At 41.3% G+C, this 20478-nt stretch overlaps 1 protein-coding gene across 1 annotated transcript in view; it reads right to left on the bottom strand.

Moving 5' to 3' along the window:
- Positions 1-20478, bottom strand: part of shisa7b (shisa family member 7) — a 50877-nt gene that overhangs the window by 5370 nt on the left and 25029 nt on the right. Inside the window, exons 4-9 of the mRNA XM_063465559.1 lie at positions 18935-19174; positions 18162-18278; positions 17012-17154; positions 13613-13681; positions 9917-10150; positions 757-1138 (exon numbers count right to left, since the gene is read on the bottom strand). Of these exons, the coding sequence (XP_063321629.1) occupies positions 757-1138; positions 9917-10150; positions 13613-13681; positions 17012-17154; positions 18162-18278; positions 18935-19174 (1185 nt within the window). The remainder of the gene's footprint in view (positions 1-756; positions 1139-9916; positions 10151-13612; positions 13682-17011; positions 17155-18161; positions 18279-18934; positions 19175-20478) is intronic.

Genomic DNA, 20478 nt, shown 5'->3' with positions numbered 1-20478 from the left:
ACTGGAATCACAAATCAACATGAATATTAATTTTACTGGAAGCTTTATGATTTGAAAATGGTATAGAGTACTTTCCTGGGTATTGGAATTGAATTCAAAGTTCTAGTATCATGACAACTCTAAGGGCGACCATCTTAAATTGTGGAAATTTGAAGTATAATGCACTTTTTCAGCTCCATGTTTTTATTTATTAGAGTAGCTTTGCATGATGATAATGGTTAGTCTATGGGTATTCATGGAAATGGCAGAAAGGCACAGCTGGAATTCATTTTATTTAAGAGTACAGACAACGAGACAGCCTGTTAGGAAAAGCACTAAAATCAAAGCTGTGTTTTGAAGGATGGATGAGCTACACTGTGTCAAGCTCAAACTTTAAAGATTACTTTTAGGACATATACGATTTTAACTAGTTAAATAAGGTATAATATGGGACCTCTAATATATCCCAAACTGAATTTTTGTTACCTAAATTTAATAGCATGAACCCTCACCTTGCCAGACTCTTTAAACTTTAATGAAACTGTCCCACTCTTGATACTGATTAAATATTATCCCCTGATTCCCTTTGTTCTTATGTTTTCTTAATGGGATTTGACTCATCTCACCTCCATCTTCTCATGTCATCTCATATCTCTATGATCCCTTCTTTTCTCTCGTCTTCCTCTTCTCTGATCTGACTCCTTTGTCTTTAGTATTTCATCTGCTCCTTCTCTTTGTCCTATCTGATCACACCTCACCTCTTATCCCTGATCTCACCTGCGGAGCGTCTGTGATGTAGAGCTCCTGCTGGTGCTCATCATGGCTTTGTAGTACTGGTGTTGCTGGTTCTTGGACAGGCGGGACAGAGTGTTGCCTTCCCCGAATGCCAGCAGCTGGTCCTGGGAGCGGACACGGCGTGGTGGCCTATCGAAGCTGGAGCTGGTGTACTGTGTCTGGGAGGGGAGCGGGTATGGGTTCGGGGTGGAGGGCGGCATGTGGAGGTGGGGCCGAGAGCCGTGGAGGGGTAGCGTGCCTCTGGATCCCAGCGTGTAGTCCCCTCCCCAGGGCAGGTGGTGCTGAGAGGAGTAGAAGGAGGGCGGAGCGTTGTTGGAGCGGCGCTTGGAGTTGTAGTAGCTGGAATACTCATCAAGTTCTTTCTCTGATTCACAAAAACACAAAGAGAAATGTGTAATATGTAATAAGCTATTTTGTATGTTGATGATTAACACAGAATGATAATTATTGACGATTATATACAGCTGATTGTTTGGTTTGATAGGAAAGGTTTAATCACTGTAGTCATTCTCAGGTAAGTCTCTGGAATTAACATAAAAGATACATTGTTACAAATTTAAAGTTTGATTACTGAACAAAACTTTCACAGAATCAGAAAATGTTGCCTTTATGCGACTGGAGATAACATGGACAACACATTACTCCACAAGCTTGCTGTGAAAAAAAAAAAGAAAAAAAGAGGGGGACCAAAATTTGCTCATGTTGTATTAATCAAGGTAGAGGCCATGAACTCATCAGGAAAGGGTCTCTCTTTTATACAACACCCCCTGCAAGTCTTAAGAAAAAATTGGCAGTATCATGCATCTTTTACTACTATACACATATATGAGGTATCCCATTAGCTTTGCATCCAGGGTCCATTGTCATCACTCACTGTAAAAACTCAACCGGCCGAGAAAACAGAAGGTAGAAGGGAAAACTAAAGGAATCCACCCAGCTTTTATAAATGACGAAGCCTTTCAGATGAGAGGTGAAACCTCTTCAAAAAGCCTTCGGCTGAACACTTAAGATTACTATGACCTGGATGACTGAGACACAAAGGACAAAGCACAAATATGCTAGGAGGAAGTGATAATTAAATATGTCACTGGAGGTGGATGCTGGTGTGGTGAAGGTGTTGAAAGAGCATGCAGGGCAGCACCGACTCCATCAGGTCTGAAAGAGAGATGGGAAATGTGGCAGCTTAAACTGAGAGGCTGTGTTTGATATATGACATGAGATTGAGCCGTATGTATGTGTGCATGACGCAGTGCAGCTCAAGTTGCCTGAACTCTATTTTTCACTTTCTGTTTCAACCCAAAGGGATGCTCCACATTATCTGGGCCAGTCCATAAATGGGAGGATATAACCATCTCTAACCTGCTGTGTAAGTCCTTATGAGGCAAGTCTCACAACTCGGCCGTCAAATCTGGACAGTTCAAAACCCCATTTGTATTGAATCCGCTTCAAAAGTTTAGTGATGTCCGGAAAAATGTATATAGCACCAAATCAAAACAGTCTACTCCTGATGCTTTATATTGTCAGGTAAATAGGCTACAAAAATAGAGAGAAACCCCCAACAATCAGATGGCACGCTATGAAAAAGCACTGGGCGACAGTGGGAAGGAAAAACTCTTAACAGGAAGAAACCTATGGCAGAAGCAGGCTCAGTGAGGGGAAGATACAAGATTCAAGTACAGATTCACACCGTTATGGTGTCCCTAATGACTCAGTTCAAACATCGTGCTAATTCCAATACAATATTTTTAACCCTTTGTTTAAAAAGGTTAAAAAACTGCATTTACATTCATCTTTACTACAACAATGACATTTAAATTGTTAATGAGGGCATCCGTCAGTACAACAGCTACCTAACGGCCTCTTTGCCATCTATTTTCCCATAGATCTTTGAATGCCTCCTTAAATAATGTCTCTGTTTTAATGTCCGACTGTGCACATGTGACAATGGTGCAAGTAACTGTCCTGTGAATTCACAACAAGTGTGCAAGTGGGCGTCATGTGTCATGACTTCTACATGCTCCATCTTCATGAAAACAGTATTTCTAGTCACGAGAGGCAGCAAACGATCCCCTGCTGTCTGCTACATGTGAGAAAGGACAACTGCAGATCCCAAAAATGTGGCTCGGTGGTACTGTTAGTTACTCATGTGTGAATATGGCTTCAGTTAAAATAAGGAAGACAAGAGATTTAGAGAAAACACATCCTGAGAGGTCCATTTAGTAGCTGGAGAGCAGCAGTAATAAAATATTATGATCTTCATCAACATCAAGAGATGTTGAAATTAAAATCGTTTACTAAAAATTTTAATGCTTCTTGTCCGTGCAGGAAAAAAGTATCAAAGACCTGCTCATGAAGATCATGCAAAGAGCTCAAATTCACTGACATAATAAAGCTATAAAGCTACTAAATGGTCTCGTGAGACTGTGAAAATCAGATAAAGAGTGGAGCAATAAAAAGGGAGAAGCAGGTGAAAATGAAAGAAAATATAATATCAGAAAGGGCGAACAAATTAGAGCAAGAAATGTCTTGTGTAGTAAGAAACTGACCTTAAATGTCATGAAAGAGAAGAAAGAAGAATCCAAGAGAGAAAGGAGGAAATGAAAAAGTGAGAAAGATATTTTGTCACAGGAGGACAAAGACAGAAGGCACAAATGGATAATGCAAAAGGAGAGATACGCTGTATATTGCATGAGGCATAAAAGAATAAAGGTAGAAGACAAGCTCAAGGCCAAAGACAGAGAGGACGTGAGGTGAAAATAGGCTTTAAAGGCGGCGAAAGAAGATGTTTCACAGCATAAATGATGTGAAAACAAAGAAGTCGAGGAACAACGTAAAGACAGAAGAAAGGAATGAAGGAGAGGGAAGCAGTTAGTCAGTTTCACTAACAGTGAGAAGCAGTGCTTCTGTGCGTAGCCCGAGCCCACTTTAATCTTCAAAGCATTTCCATGGAAGCAGCTCCCCAAGAGCCAATTTAAAGCTGACCTTTAACCAGCCACCTCTCTCTACCTCTTCATTCCCTCTTTCCTTTTCTTTGCTCTCCCTCTCAGGTCTCTTCCCCTCCTTCTGTTTGCCTCTTTGTCTTCACTATTCTCCACACTTTTCTTTTTTTCAGTCTAGTTGTTGTTGCTTTTTCACCTTCTCCTCGCTCGCTGTTCAGGCTTTTCTCTCTGCTTCTCTTTCCTCTCTCTGTCCTCAATCTCTCCCTCCTCTCGGTCTTTCTCCTCACTCTCCCTCACGCTCTCTGTTTACTCCCCTCCAATAAGGCTAAATTATCTCAAGGTTTCTCCCTGGCTGCCCTCCTTAGACAAAGAAGCCTTTATCAGTGTCCTTTCTGCAGCGCCGTCTGGGGAACGGCATCAAAAGGATCAGGTTTCAGAGAAAGGCTGACGGGAGGCCATATTCCCTCTTTATGTGTCACAATGACAACTTTTTATTCTCCATTTGAAGGAGTGTTTCACCAAAACTGACATTCAGGGTGGTTTTCTTTGAAAAAGCAGGAATCTAATAATCAGACAAGCAGAAGTGAATGAGTGATTCAGCCTGAATCTGCTTAAGAAAGGGTTTTACATTCCTCTGTGAAAGCGATCAGTGTCTGGGAAATAAAATCATTCAGCACAGACGAAGTGACTGCTTCATGTTTAAAGTGCTCGCTGCCATCACTACAAGTCTGGTGCTGGTAATGAGGGGAGAAAATGTGCCACCATGGGAAGGTAAGACCTTAGCTGGCGTCACAGCTGTAAGATCATGAGATCCTACGGTCCTTCTTAGTAGATTCAGTAGTATAATGTCAAACATGAGCTACAGCTTAAGGCAAGTTATCTTTGGGATGTCTGAAACTTAAGAGCAACACTGACTGAAGATAAACGTAGCCACAATGACTGGTTCGACATCGTGATGTAAAGCTTCTAGCTGAGCATTTTGAAATCAAACCTGGTAAAAGACAACGGACCAAAAGAAACACTGCACGCTCATATGACTTGAAATTTGAAAGGCAGAGTGTTTCCGGTTTTTCCTGTACATTTCTCATTGCACTTCCTTTCAAAGCCAGAGGAGTCGCCCCCTGCTGGCCATTAGAAAAAAAAAGCAGATTTTGGGCACTTCAGCATTTGGGGTGAAGTTAGTCTAAAAAATTAGCTCCTACCTCCTTTTCCTCTTTCTTGTCATTAGTGGAAAACATCAGGTGAAGAAAAGGTAAACGTGATTTTAGAAGGACCTGAACCTCAGAGTACTAAATCAGCATATTACCCCACTTTTTCCAGCTGATTCAAAGTAAAAGTTCATTCACGATAATCCTGAACGGAGAACAGACATTACTAATGCAGCCTGGACCTTAAATGTACTTTGATTAATTAACATAAATCATACTCTGGATTTAGAGAGTTTATATAAATCCGCTTTCTTCACATGAGGCGTAAATAAAGAGTTACTACAGAAGTTTTGAGTTCAGCTCTGGCATGAACTGGAAAACTATAAGTAACATTTCTACAATCAGCATCAGTTTGTGTGTCAGATGGTGTGTTGGTATGAACGATGGGATGGAAATAGCTCGAGTCCTTTCATAAAGGATGCTCCAGTGCATCCTCTGCTAAACGAGGTAACACAGGAAGCACTGGCGCACCTTTCCTCAGTATTTGGAGAATCTGACCAGCTCTACACGGATGCTTCCGGGTCGCTTCTCTCAGTTAGGAAACACTGCCATGAAAAATCGTCTTTGACTGCATCATTTTTGGGGGATTTTGTTCATGTTTACGTTTAAGTCATTTCCTGCTGTTAGCGTTACTTCCTGTCTCTGTTAGCGATCCCTCTTCTGTAATTGTCTGCTTCTCCCTCAACACTTCCACCTCTGTTGAATCTGCCACACCTGTTTACGATTAGCTAAGCTGTGTGTGTGCGCGTGTATATGCAACCTGTGGAGCTTTTCCTGTTCATGTAGTCAGTTCATGTAACTCCATGTAGTCAGCTTTTCAGCATTACATTAGTGTATCATAGTGTTTTTCCTTTTTGTTTTCTCTTGTATCTTCTTATGTGGGTATGGGCTGAGACGTTTTCACCCACAGCCAGCTGATCTGTGTAGGTTATCAGTAACTAATTTGCTCATTGGAAGTCTGAATTTCACTTCTTTGATTGTCATTGTGAGTTTGAAATTTCCTCCATAAAACACACCAACCCAGTACATTTCCTGGTTCCAGCTATTCTGTTAAATTCAATTTGTTTATACAGCACCAATTAACAACAGCCACCCATAAGTACTTTATATTTTAAATAGAAGATCCTACGTTATCAGAGGAAGAACTCAATCAGACAAATCTCTGAGTAGATTCAGATTCAGGGAGGGGCAGCCATCTACCACGATTGGTTAGAGTGTGAAAAAAGGACAAAACAAAATCAGCAAGTTTCACTTAAAATTAAAAATATGCAGTTTTTCTAAACTCCTTCACGTATTCCCTCGCATCGCCTCTCAGTCATGGAGCAGAGAGAGAAAACAGAGCCACCTGCACACAAACCTCAGAAAACAGCAGTCTGTCAAAGTGAAGTGCATGCTACAGCTCTACTGCAAAATGTATTTCCTTGGTTTTTTCTTCATTATCTAGAGGTGATTTCTAATTATCAAACAAAATGCAGTGCTCATTCATGCTGCAGGAACACAGCCGCCTGCAATATAAATTAATGTGCTCAGTCATTTGAGGAAGTGCAATTATATGAAGGAGGGACAACAAATGAGAGAGAAAAAAACATGGTGACCAAACAGAAGAAGAAAAAGGAGAAAATAAAGAGGTGAATTATGGGAATGGCATCTGTTTCTCTCTGAGATTTTTTGGAATTTCCTTAAAAAGGCTGCAGGACATCGACCGAGATGCTCATTCATGATTGTGAAGGTTTCTGTTCTCTGATGTGCGGTATAATGAGAGGAAGCCTTTTTATCTGTTGAAGTGTTTCCTTATTTTGATTGAATTGAAATAATAAAGAACCTCATCTGGACTCTTCTTCCACCTCATTAATGCTTCCATGTTCACGAAGGGCCATGCCGCTTACACGCGCACACATATGACCCCCCACGTAGTAACGATCCATCACTCAGCCTGCAGAGGCGACTCCCCTCCCCCTGCAGTCTTCGGCAATCACAGGGCGAGAGAGGCGACCAGCCACTGCCTCTCCAACGTCTTTTCTTCTCCGTCGAAGGCAGCCAGGCCCCTGCGGACCAGCCAGCCAACGCCCCTCCCCCTGCCTCCACATCTCTTTTTCCTTCAAATCCCTTCTTCCTTTCTTTCACTGCCTCTCTCTCCTTTCTTCTCAGTCTGCTCACTCGACCTCACAGCATCTCCATCTTCCTTAGCATCTCTTTTCCCCCATTAATGCTGCATCCTTATTCACCCAGCCAGCCTTCCCCTGCTTCTCTACTCTCACCCTGCCTCATGTTACCATGCTGCCTTCCCATCTTCTTCAACTTCATTTATCTTTCCTCTCCTCCTCCCTTCCTTCTTTCTTCTTTATTATCCTCTTTTCCCCCACTGTTTCCTCAATTCTCCCTCATCTCATCAACCATCTAACTCCATCTTCTTCTCCACGCCTTTGGCTGTTTAGCAGAAGCAGTTTACACATTCAGACGACACACTGAGATGATTATTTGTCACAAACTCAGGTGGCCATGCCTGGCACCATCATTTAGGTTCCCTGCAGAATCAGCAGCCTGAAATTTTACTAACCAGGCCACAAAAAGGCAAATCCCTTGAAAACACAGTCATGGCCAGTTTATATGAATAAAACCTGCTCACAGTTTAGTTGGCAGAGACATGATTTGGGATTTGGATGACCAAAAATCAAACAGTTAACAACGTCTACATTAACCAAATGAAGCTGTAATATAGGACAGATGTCATCACAGTGACAGGGTTCACAACATAACCAACTATTTCTATCGACCTCAGTTATGAGTTCATCCGTACAGCAAACCAGCTGAACTGAACCCTCCCTAGCAAATACTTTCTTCATGCAGTCAGTATTTTCACATTAAAGGGAACTTATAAAGAAAGTGAAGTCGTGAATATGGGAAAGAGTAAAGCTGACGGTGCAGTAACACCGTTTCACTCGCATCTGTAACTAAAAACAGATCTGCGAGGACTGTAAAATGTATTTACAGCCACTTTAATGAGAATCAGCGCAATCAGCCTCAGTTTTTCCTCAACAGGTTAATAATACGACATCAGTGATGAAGACTCTCTGACAGCGAGCGGCAAAGAGGAGGAGGCGACACGACTGAAACAGTCAATCCAGGCTGAGTGAAACATAACATTTTCAAGTAAACACCCGTGCAATTACTTTAATCAAAATCAAATCAGCTGTTCAGTAACTTTAAACGTCAAGAAAAGCCAATAATTCACCTACTTCATCTGCCCCCAGGTTGATCAGCATAGCAGCAGCACAGTATAATCAAGAGGAAACAAACACAAAAGTGTGTGTCACTGTTGTGCAGAGACCCCAGATGACGGGCAGTTTGTGTTTGGCACCAAAAAGGTTTAAAGGATGCAGAAGAAGTCAATCTTTAGGCAGGAGTATGTGCAAAAACATGGTAATTAAAAGCAAAAGAAAAAAATCAATCAAAGAAACTAAAATAAAACTAAAGCAAATACAGCCTCACAGCAAGCTGCCACCTCCTCCTTCCTCTGCCACTCTCCCTGCATGAACCTATCCAGGTAAGGATGGTAGACTGGAAATCTATAATCCTGGTTTCAGCTAACAAACCTTTACATAAGAGCATCTATAATATAAACACTGCACATCCATATGTGCTAAGAATATGAAAGGACTACAGAAACCACTCTCTCACGTTCCCCTGCTTCTGCCCCAGTCACTCTCTGCTCTGGACCTAATCAAACCTGTCTTCACTCCCACTGGTTACCAGCTGAGTCCCAGGAACACTGAGGACTCATCAGAGGCCAACAGGAAAAACAATTAAAAAAACGAATTAAGTCTGGTTGAATTCAGCTACCAAAATACACCAAAAACAGAAACACACGTGATCAGTGATGACACACTCCACTGACAATATCTGGGAATTGGGTGCAGTGAAAAGGGGGAAGGAGTGACAGCTCCACTGTCACACTGACAAACTGCTTGTTTAGCTTTCTACTTTAAATTTGGTGCATTTCTTTTAAACTTTGCTGCAGGCTGACAGCAGCCGTCCTCTCTCTCTGCCTGTGATACCTGCAGGGTTGAGTTTAAAGGAGAGCACGGCATTTTCTCTGGTTTTTATGCGATATTTTAGATTTAAATGTCAGTTTATAGACATTTGCATTAATAGAATATATGTTTTATTGCAATTTCTCCAGGAATTGCACACTTCTAGCTTACTGGCAACCTGCCCAGTGTGTACAACACTTGTTGCTCAATGTTAGCTGGGACAGGCTCCAGCTGTTCTGTAATCTTATTTGGACAAGCTGCTAAGAAAATGGATGGATGGATTTTACATTAAAAGATGGAGGAGTTCTCCTGCAGGCAGGGTCAAATGAAAGATGCCATAACGTGATTAAAAGTGTAGCGATCAAAGTTTTGAGAGTCCATCATTGGCTTAGGAGTGCTCACTTTATGACAAACAGATACAGATAGTGTATTTGTGTATGCTCTGTCCTCATCGTAGGTGCTGTGAAGATTAATCAGCAGTTTTTTGAACACAGAAAACTGTTATTTTCTGTGTTTTGGGGGCTGGTGTTACAACACGTTGTAGGTCACCTGTGTCACCATTTTAAGTCTGCAGATTTAAGTCCAGCCCCTTCTTTGCCTTCTGGCCAAACTTGGTCTTTTTTGAAACTTCCAAATCAATCTGTTATAGTTGCTCTTTTTAATTTGTGAGGTTGTGATTCACAACTACGTCCTATAAAGTCTCAAAGTATAAATTTTTAATTTATCTTTGTATGACTAAATTTGCTTTTTTTTTCATAATAAAAAGTAATGATTTCTTTGAAAATTGGTAGTGTAATCAGCCATCAACGCTTAAGAACCAATCAGACACGGCGGAGCCCTTGTGTGCGTTGTTTCACTTGAAAGCTCCCAGTGGTCCTGAACGCTCAATCAGTCCCACTTCACCCCTTACTCCGGTTTCCCTTTTTCCTGCTTTTACATCCCTTTATCTCCCCCGGCGACTCACCCAGCCTCTTCAGCGAGCTGTAGCGGTTGATCTCAGGTTTCATGGTTGCATCGTAGGACGGTGGCAGCTGAGCCAGGTTGTGGAAGGAGTGCGAGAAAGACGGGTGGCTGCTGTTGTGTCTCATGCTGCCTCCGAAGACGCTGCCGCCGCCGCCTCCCGCACCTTTGCTGCTACCAGAAATCAGGGTGGGCCCGGAAGTGAGCTGGGGGGTGTTGTTCATGCGGGATCCACGCTCTTGAGAGAGAGAAAGACAGAAAGAGGTGGAGAAAGGAAAGAAGAGATAGATGGAGAAGTGAGGAGGAGATGAGGGGGAGAAAGGAGAATGAAGGAGGGTTTGGAGGATAAAAGGAATGATGTGTAAGTGTAAAAGAACAAAGAGAAGGAAAAGAAGAAGTGAAAGAGAGAACAAGAGAAGATTATACAAGCTGGTTAACTATCAGTAAACAGGAAGTGTCTCTGAGCTCCATGGAGACCATCTATTAATACAACTCTGTGCTGTTCATCTGAGGCTCAATAAGACGAACGTATCAGCCACATGTAAATACACAGAAATACACTGATAGCTTCAGGAATCTACACACTCAAGCACACGCACTAATTCACATTTATGCAAAGTGCAAAAGCAGCACAGCGATCAATAGACATAAAAAATGATTTGTCTTATGTAAGGTTTGCGGTATGGGGGAGGGGCAGGGGTGTCTGTTTTGCAACACGTATACTCATATCCATTACATCATAAGGTATACAAGTACATTCATAGTTTCCAAACAGCAAACAAACAGCAGTGGAAATGACCCAACATGTAGGTGCGCACAGGTCACCTGACATGTGTCGGATCTGTACATTCAAACAGAGGACAGAGGGACACATCTGCAGTGGACAAACACATGCCAGCCATCGCTGGATTAGCATTACAGAGGAATCTGAGAAGCTCGATTGACTACTAAATGTCAGCAGAGGATGTTTGAAAGGTTAGAAATGTGAGGAAAAACTATGAAGCAGCGATTAAAGCTTGCGTAACTGTGGCCATTTGCTGCTGCTTCCTGTCTTAGACACAGATATAATCAATGGTGAGTCCATTCGAGGCGGTAACAGCTATGGGTTGCGATCTTGTTAAGATAACTGCAGGACATATACTGGTCATTGACCATTGACAGTAATGGGCAATAATGGCCAATGTTGTCTCTGTTAAGTGCCACCCAGGGAACACACGCCACATCGACTTCTGTACCGTGAATTCTACATACACTCACACATACACACACACGGTGGGGAAAAAGCAATGCTAGCTCTGAGCTCTGAGATCATATGGCTTTAAAGCAGGAGCTGAGCAGCAGGATGCAGGCTGTGGAGGAAATAAAAGGTAGAAAGCATCAAATTTCCTACCAATTGCTCTGTGTTTTTGTGCCACCATGCTAAATTAGCCTGGTAATTTCCATGAGTGAAAGGTAATTGATTTTTTTTTTTTTTGAACACCTACGATGGCTGACAGAGGTTTGGTAATGGTGTCCGGGAAAAATGAACTTTGCTCAGTGTGAGCCGAGTATGTGACTCAGAGAGTTGAGGGGTTTGTGATTGTGTTGTACCAGGAGGCTGGTAACTTTAACACAGGAGGGAACCAGACAAGTGATGCAAAGGAGGTTCTAAAGTCTAAAATCTCACCTTTAGAATCAGAAATATTGAGTATAAACCGGCACAACTGAAGTAAAATCATCAAAATTCTTGGGACTGAAAGTTCAAATATATCAAAGACTTGAAATGAAGGGCATCGCCTTTATCCAACAGCCTACAGTTTATTTTTATTTTGTTAATTTTAGGTTTGTACTTCCTAATTTGTGCCTATGTGTCTGGTTGTTTCTTGGTCCAAGATGATTCCCCATAATTTGCATTAACAAGTAATGCCCCCTTAGACTGAGGGTTGTCAAAATGCGGTTCACGGGGCAACAGTGAGGCACGTGAACGTAACAAGAACACTAAATCTGTACATTTCATTCATCCACTTGATGATATAACAGTGCAGAAGCAAACCAAGGGAACATTTCTCTTTAGTCATCACAGCTGACTAAACCTTCCTAACACTAAAAAGCACAGCTGGTGTCAACAAATGTCACCTCACTAATGGTTTAAAACTATAAACCGGCACAGAAAACAATAATTACCCACATAAGCTATTATTCCAAACCTAAAGGTGTGTGCATTTTCTTGTGCGGCCCTCAATCACATACCTAAAATGTCACATAGTTTTATAACAACCTTGTGATGTATTAGACCTGTTAAATCACACAGCGCTGCACAAAATGGCTGAATTTAGATTAAATACAGCAAACACTAAATTATATATTTAATAGTTTCTTTGTAAGGAAAGACATAAAAAGAAAAAAACGTGTTGTTTAGGTTTTTTTTGACTGTGTCGGGTTTTTGCACAAGGTAGGAAATGTTTTTGGGTTTACCTACCTTATGATTGGCAGGTTTAGCTTAATGGCTAATCACAGTCATCATCAAAACCCCAAGATGTGTAAACCGGCTCATTTATAGACCAATTTACTCCTAAAAATATGTTTTATTTTGTCTATTGACAGCGTTTTTGATTTAGAAAGTGATGAAGACAAACACATTTCTAACTTCACCTTTAACTAAAATCTGCCTTTATCTGATATTCAGATTTCTATTCTTGAAATCTATGCAATAAAACTCATGCATATTTAGATACACCAATAGAGACATTAGTGTCTTTTGCATATGCCGCTTTTCAATTTTTCTGTGCTCTCTGTGTTTCCAGGACCAGAAAACTTTATCTTTAATGTAAGTCACCGACTAGTTTTATGTAATAATACAAAATGTTTACACTTTTTGCCCCGTAGTGTCTCTCCTTAGATGAATTAAGTTGAAAATGATGATGTAATTGTACTTGCTGGTTAATATTTGCTGTCCTCTCAGCCGGTTTTACTCTTTGCTGTTGCCTTCTTGTGTAATCTGCTGCATGAGGGGCACATGTAGGTGTAATAGCTTGGAAAAACTGGCACTGAAACAACTTAAAAAGTTAAATGGAAATCATGCTCATCTCCATCAACACCATCATATTTCCATGGCAACCTTATCCTGTATCCTGTCAGAGTCATGTTAGAGGCATAAAATCAGCCTTCACAGATAATTATCTGACTTGCAGTAGGAGTTCATGTGTTTCCTGGGTGCAGCACAATGACCTTTGGTGGAGATGAATCACTCGCGCTAGCATTGCTTTTCTGTTTTCTTCGTGTAAAGCCTGCGAAAACAGACTCGGGTTAAAGCGGTGACCTCCTTCCACGTTTGGTATCACACTTGCACATCGCTGCTGCACAGAGAGAGGAGGAAGGACGAACAAGCACATCTGGAAGCAGGCTTGTGGGGGGGAGTGAGTGAATAGGGAAGACGGGCTTGCATTAAGCAAAGGGCAGGCCAGACAAGTTTAAGCTCACACTCTTATGAAAGATCTGTCAGATTCAACACAACCGTGTGACGGGGGAAATCACTGGAAACGTACAGCACGCTGTGATTTCGAGCACAAATCTGCGCATAGCCACAGGGTGGGGTTGACAATGGCACAGCTGTTTTAAGAGCGCAGCACAACAGGCCGTCATACTGACATCGAGACAGACAGACAGTGGTGGAGGTGAGGCCGCGGGTCCGGCTCACTGGGCTGCTAACCACGAGGCTTACCGATGGTAGCAGAGTGTTTGGGGCTGGAAGCAGACCCCTGCTGGTTAAAATGATGGTGCAAGTTCCCAGCTGCAAAGAGAGCAGAGCCGACAAACTGATGGGACAGCCACTCGAGAGACACGGGAGGCATGTCGAGTAAGCATTTGTGTCAGTAAAGAGACAGAGAGAGAGAGAGAGACAGTGGGTGAGACAGGACAGCGAGAGGGGAGGACAGAAAAGAGACAGACTCAGTCCCTCCAGGAACGAGCTGACTTTTGCATTTCTTATTTAAATGACAAAGGTTGTCGCAATTAACTGAATCGAACTGGCAACCACCAGATTAAATCTTTTATGCAAGACTGACAAAAGTGAGGTTGTTTGGTTTTTACTTTGCATTATGAAGCAGCACGCCAATATCCTTAAACGGTCATCTCAGGTATAGAAGCCACACCCACCTGCTATTAAAGTCTATTTGCAAGTGGCAGCTAATGAGAATAAAAGTTTTTTAAATGTTATAAATAACAATTATTTTGAACTGTGACTCATACAAAGCACCTCTAGCAGAGTCTAGAGTTGGAAACATGCACAGTGGGTCCTTTTAAAGCAAAGTTCCAACTCTTTAAAGTGCAGATTTTCACCTTCTTTCTCTTTTTATGATTGCAAGCTGAGCTTTAGAGTACCTGTTGGACACAAGAGACTGAAAAGACACTGACGCTTTCTAGCAATTCAAAAGCTGAATTATTATTCAACAATAAAAAAAGATTTCTCAGCTCCTGTCTGTAAACTACACAAAAAATCTAGTTTCATAATTTCTGCAGTTGCTAAAATGTGAAGCTTTGGTACTACAAGGCGCTCTTACCATTTTTACCTCATGAGAATCAAGAGCAGCTAAATAAATAATTTTTAAAAATCCACTATATTTGGCACATTTTTCATCTTTTCTTGGCTGGAATTTGCAATTTTCCAACCTTATTTGCAGAGTCAGAGAACAATCGAATTCCTAGAGAGGCTGAAAGAAGAGAGAGCTGGTTTAGTGAAAGACGAGACAGAGCGACAGAGAGATAAAGCAGAGGTAAAGAGAGAAATGTGTGTGTGTGTTTCATTTCTGTGATTTTCCTGTGTGAGAAAACAGAAACATTCATGTCCTTCTGATAATCACCAGAGAGGAAAAGCTTTGTGAAATCACACAAACGCTGCATTTAATTCTATGATCGTGTTGACTTTAGTTTTCTAGTGTTTGCAGCATTTTTCTTCACCAGATTCAACACAAAGCTCCTCTGTGTGTGGGCAACATATGCATTTAAATAGGAGTGGAGGTTTTTCTTATATTAAAGCTTAAATCATGAGATTCAGCCTGAACATTTCATACAGAAATATAAAATAAATGTTGACCAAAACATCCCCCTGTGGTAGCACTATTTAGAAAAAAGTGACAGTCAACATAAAGGAACCTTTAAAAGACACTTTTTAAAACACTGATGAGCCGAAACATTGGGACCACCAGTCTATTAACCTGTTAGTACTTCCTGTGTGCCTAAACCAGCTTAACCTGCTCATTTCTCCCATACCCGACATAATACCCTGCAGAGCTGGCTGTTCGTGCAGACTGAAACAATTATTCAGGGTGAGAATTTGACTCTATCCCAGGCTACTTAGTCTAACCATATGTGTTATTTAGGCACCATATCTTGTTTCTCCTGAGTGATAAAAAGAATTCACTGTCATGATATGTTTATGTCTCATTTTGGCAGTAAATTACAATCAATAGAAGAGTGAAGGGAGGGTGGAGAGAGTGCGCATACATAACTTACAGCTTTTTAAGGATATAATTATTAAAGTTATCTGTGATACTAGTAGGTATATGGAAACTCCCTTAAGGTTGAAATCTGTTTGTCTTGTTATACAGATGAGCTGCACAGTCTGTGTTTCAGGATAAGCTAACATTATGAAGTTGCAACAATCAGAGTACCTACTGGAGCACAAAGAAAGACAAGGACATGTACAGAAGCAGGTTTCCATCCCGTGCTTTGCAGAGAAAAGAGTGCTGGCATGCTGTGGATGCTGTTGTAAGAGCACACGGTATAAAGGTGACCGTGACTGAGTCACTGCTCAAATTAATAGCAGGCCAAAGTCCCCCAAATGCTACACTCACCCTGCGGAAAACACTGGCTGGAGACCGCGGCACAACCAAAATGATTGTAACTGTGTCCAATGATCTTGTCATCTTCACACAGGCTTAAATTATTTATAAAATGGAGTGAGTGTGTTTGCAATTGAATGTCAATTAAGCTGTTTATGATAAACCACAGTTAACTAAAAATCAGAAATCTGTTGCTGAGCTACATACACGGAAAACCTAATTTAAGAAAACTTCATATTAACTACTTACAGTCACAGTCCAGCCAGAACCTCATACATATTAAATAGAAACTCAGATGGTCCTCCACAAATAGTGACATAGTTGATTGCAAAATGACATAACCTTTCTTTTATATAGAAACATAAGCAGAGAACAACTAAATGGCAGCCAGTGAATCAGATCCTTGATTGCAAACAGATGTGTCGGAGACAAGTTTGCAACATTTCTGCAGTCTGTCTGAGTTTGAAAATTACACCAATTATTTGCAGACCTTCTCCAGTTCGTCTGTCAGTGACTGCATTCAGTCCGAGTTGGACCTCGATTGTTTGGAGACAAACTGACGCTCACCAGGTGGCTTCTGCAATTGCAAAACAATTGAAAGTGGAAAGTAACCAGCAACAACAACTAGTTGCAAAACAAGTGCAATCACTGGACAACCAAGATTTTCCTGGTTGCAAGGAGTTCGGTGTCCTATTTTTACTCTAGTGTTGAGCGAGTGGTTAGACCAGGAAGTATCCTCATCCTCCCAATGGGCAAATTTAAGCAAAGTTATTTCCTTCATCTGTGAGTGGTCAAAATGTTTCAGCTCATCTGTGTGCAGGTCATGTTTGTGCAGAAATATAGAAAGCTGAATGAGAATTAACCTTTAAAAAAATAAAACACAGCTCTAAACATTTTATTTTCAGATTTAAAAACTGTTAAATTCAATGCATATTTTTATGTTTTAATTCAGATGAATACATTTTTGCAAGATCACTTGAGTAATAATGAGCAGGAGGTGAATCCAGACAGGAAACAAACCCTTTAAAAGTCTGAACCCATGTTGTTTAATTTCAAAAGACCCTCTGAGATTACTGATGTTAAACAATAATCTCACGGGGCTTTTTTAAATCAAACAACATCTGGCAACAATTCACTCACAACAAATGCATTCCACCTGAAGTAAGAAGTGTGTTGCTGATATCTGAAACAAGAGCAATTACCACCTTTTCCACTGGGGACGAGACAAGCTGGCCTCATTCGAATGCTCGTTTAACCTGAATATAATAATCGTCACTCACTGCGGTTGTCTTTGATCTGCAGGATGGGGGTGTACAGGTTTTTGGATGTGCGTCCGTCTGAGGTGGTGGTCAGCACTGTGCTGTTGTTCCTCTCGCCCTGCTGCACGGGGCTCGACTGGTGACGCAAGATATCCACCAGTGATCTGACGCAGCAGCGGGAGGACGGAGGGAGAGAAGCACGAGGGCAGAAAGACAAGAGGAACACAACAGATGTGAGGAGAATAGTGAGAAAAGATCATGTGGAGGAAACATTTTCTCAGTCAGTTATTACTTTACTTCAGAGCACTTTCCAAATCTGTCCAAAGCGATCCTATCATTGAAAATAATGCAGTTACGTTTCACTTTGATCTGTTTGTAAATCTTCTAAAACCTCAGTCTCACATGTCTTAAAAGTTTTCATGTTCAGCAGCAAACTGAGATGTTTTAACACCTCACCTCTGGCTGAAGATCATTATTATTATTATTATTATTATTATTATTATTAATATTAATATAATCTCATGTGTAACATATAATCATTTAACCAAGATAGCAACAACTAGATTAAAAGGAGATGTGAATAATTGGTTTCATAGACACAATTTCTGTAACTGAAAGCTGAAATGAGTCTTAAACTTGCATTGTTTCCAATGGCCAGCAGGGGGAGACTCCCTCTGCTGTTCCAGATTCATTGAAGTCTATGCAAAAAAGACCCCACCGGTCACCTGATTTATGACCTCAGTAAACACCTTTCTGACTAGTTTAGGGGCTCAGTCACTAGTTTCTTGTTTAATACAACAAGCTTATTTTATAAATTATAGTATGGCTTACTTAAAGTACCTTTTAGGGCAGAAATGACTTGTGATTGACAAGTTAGCCATATGCACCTCTACAGGTGACTAAGATGATTCTCTTCAAACTAGGACTTCACCCATCTTTATATGCAGACATTTCACAGATATTTATTGATCATAAGCATACATTTTGCATTTGAATTTTTAGAAAGACAATTCAATTTAACTTTTTTTCCTCTAAATGGTCTTTTCTTAGCAGCTTTTAATGCCTGGCAGAATCTGGCTTCACCGTCCGTGCTCCTGGTGGATAGCATCGGGTTTCGTGTCTTTGCTGTACATCTAAACTGAGACGCCAAGCAGCCGTCCAGCAGTCTCACCTGGGCATGTTGATGTCTCGGTTTCGGGGTCGACGAGCCACCTTGCTGAAGGCAATCCTGACGCCCACGGCCACCACCACAGTGAAGGAGATCACACCTCCGATCACATAGGCCGTACTGTTTATAGAAAAGAAATTACATCAGGGCACTCAGCAGGAAAAACTACACGCTTTTCAGCTTCTTTTTCATTTTAAAGTAAATTTTCAGTACGATTCATGTCTCTAGCTTTAATTGGGAATAATATTGTACTTCAAGTACAATTAGGGGCGCATCAATAGAAATTCATAGGTGATACTATTTTTCCTCATTGTTGCAGGATCAAACAAGAACTCTGTTTCATGAAAAATATTTTACCATTGTTAAAGGTTTTTAGCTCCTCTTTAAGCAGTTTTTTAACACACAGCACAAACTTTTTTTTACAAATAGCGTTTACAGAAAGCGTTGCAAATTTTTAGAAAGATTTTAGTGCTTATGCAATTACTGCAACTTGTTTTTACCCTTGATTTCTTAAAAATGTGCTCAAAATTAAATTTCCAAAAGAATACCAACTCTATACCCCTGAAATTCATCTGTAAATAATAAATATGCAAATACATTATTTTTTAAAAACATTTAATGCAAATATTACTCATTAAATTAACTTGTTTCTGTGAAGATCGGGAGGTTATTTTGACTAATTATGCTGCTCTTTATTTATCTTTGCTTTCGAGATGATTCTAATATATTGTACTTTTCCTCTGATGGCTCTGTGACTGACACATCCAGACTCTGACCTGCTGCTCTGCTGCGGAAACGTCTCAAAGTCGGGGTCAGTTTTCACCGCGGGCACAGTGACGGGGACCTGCGGGTCAGCCCAGTCGGGGGACTTGTAGTTGGTGCAGGAATCCTGATCTAGCCGGTTCCTCTGGTGCTCGCAGCAGAACCGGTAGTGGCAGGTGCCGCAGCAGTAGATGTAACTGCCCTGGGAGCAGTTGAACGAGTTGTCAAAGTGCCCCATCACATCATAGTAACCCCTGCGGAGTAAGTTGGTAAAAACGTACCATTAATGCCGTCATGTACCACGCCTCTGCTGCTTAAGATTCTTCTTTGACCCTGAAAATTCACAGGATGTGAGCGTTTGGCATGCATCATAATTTTGATTTATGCCAATACAATCTTCTCCCAAATCTCCCAATCTTCTCTTAAAATCACGCTTATTTGACAGTTTCTGCAGACTTTATCCACTATATGATCTTATGTTTAGCTGCCTGCTGTGCTGTCTGACCAGAGATTTATGTCACTGTTTTAAACTCTAGATTTAGGACAACTGTCAGAAAACAAAAAAGGGTCATGCTGGGTCCATTTAATGGATCAACTGGTCAAATACTGGACATTTTTTTCAAAACTGTGATCAAGCTTATTTTAATTCTACTCGGGTATATTTGCAGTTGCAGTATAATCCTGCAGTTGCTGTATTGTGTAGTTAAAGTTTTACGTAGGTGCATCCCAGGCTAGGCCCTAGGCTCAGGCTTTGGGGCCCCATTATACAGTGCCATCGCCAAAGCTCTGTAGCATTTATGCCTGCATGTAGGGTGCTATTGTCGCCACTCAGACAAAACCTCCACATCAGTGCTGATGTAGGAGGAGAAAAAGTCAAAACCTGAAGCAAAGAAATCACATTTTTGTCCAAAGTCTCCTTTTTTCAAACTGTGATGGTACCGGCACAAACCGTGTGAGGTTACAAAAACTGAGAGGTGCACAACTGAGCACAACACCACCAAAGCGGAGGATGTGACATCACTGTTGTCTTGCCTTGTCATTTGCTGGGAGGAGAGTGGCAACATAACAGTCACATTAGGGTTGTGTAGCTCTACATTAGGTGTGGATGCAGTAGTGGGAGGTTTTTGTTACTGCTTTGAACTGGATTTGAAGCCTTTCATGGACTTCCCCTGACTGAGATATTAGCTTTATTGTTGCAGGACCTCTCTGAGCACTCCGAGCTAAAACTCGTCATCTCAAAGGCGATAAATGTTTTAGGTAAATCCTGCATTTGTTCTGTGGAGAGCTTTTTGGGCTCGCAGAGTAGCGCAAAGGAAAACGTAGAACTGAGCTCTGTCTTCACTGCAGCGCTTCGTGCTGCTTTCTTGTGCCTGAATGTAGCTGCTGTTGATAGTCGTAGCGTGTGGCTCGCCAACACACATCTGACTTAGAGCTGATTATACGTTGCTTAGCAACAGCAAGACGCCTCTCAGTGAAAAATATGAGCTTCTGTGAGATGAAGATCCGAGCTGAAGGAGGGGAATCATGATGTGCCTCGCTTTTATGGCATCCAGAGTGA

Source organism: Pelmatolapia mariae, linkage group LG22 (genome assembly GCF_036321145.2).
Source record: "Pelmatolapia mariae isolate MD_Pm_ZW linkage group LG22, Pm_UMD_F_2, whole genome shotgun sequence".
NCBI lineage: Eukaryota > Metazoa > Chordata > Actinopteri > Cichliformes > Cichlidae > Pelmatolapia > Pelmatolapia mariae.
This window is presented reverse-complemented; position numbering and strand designations above follow the sequence as displayed.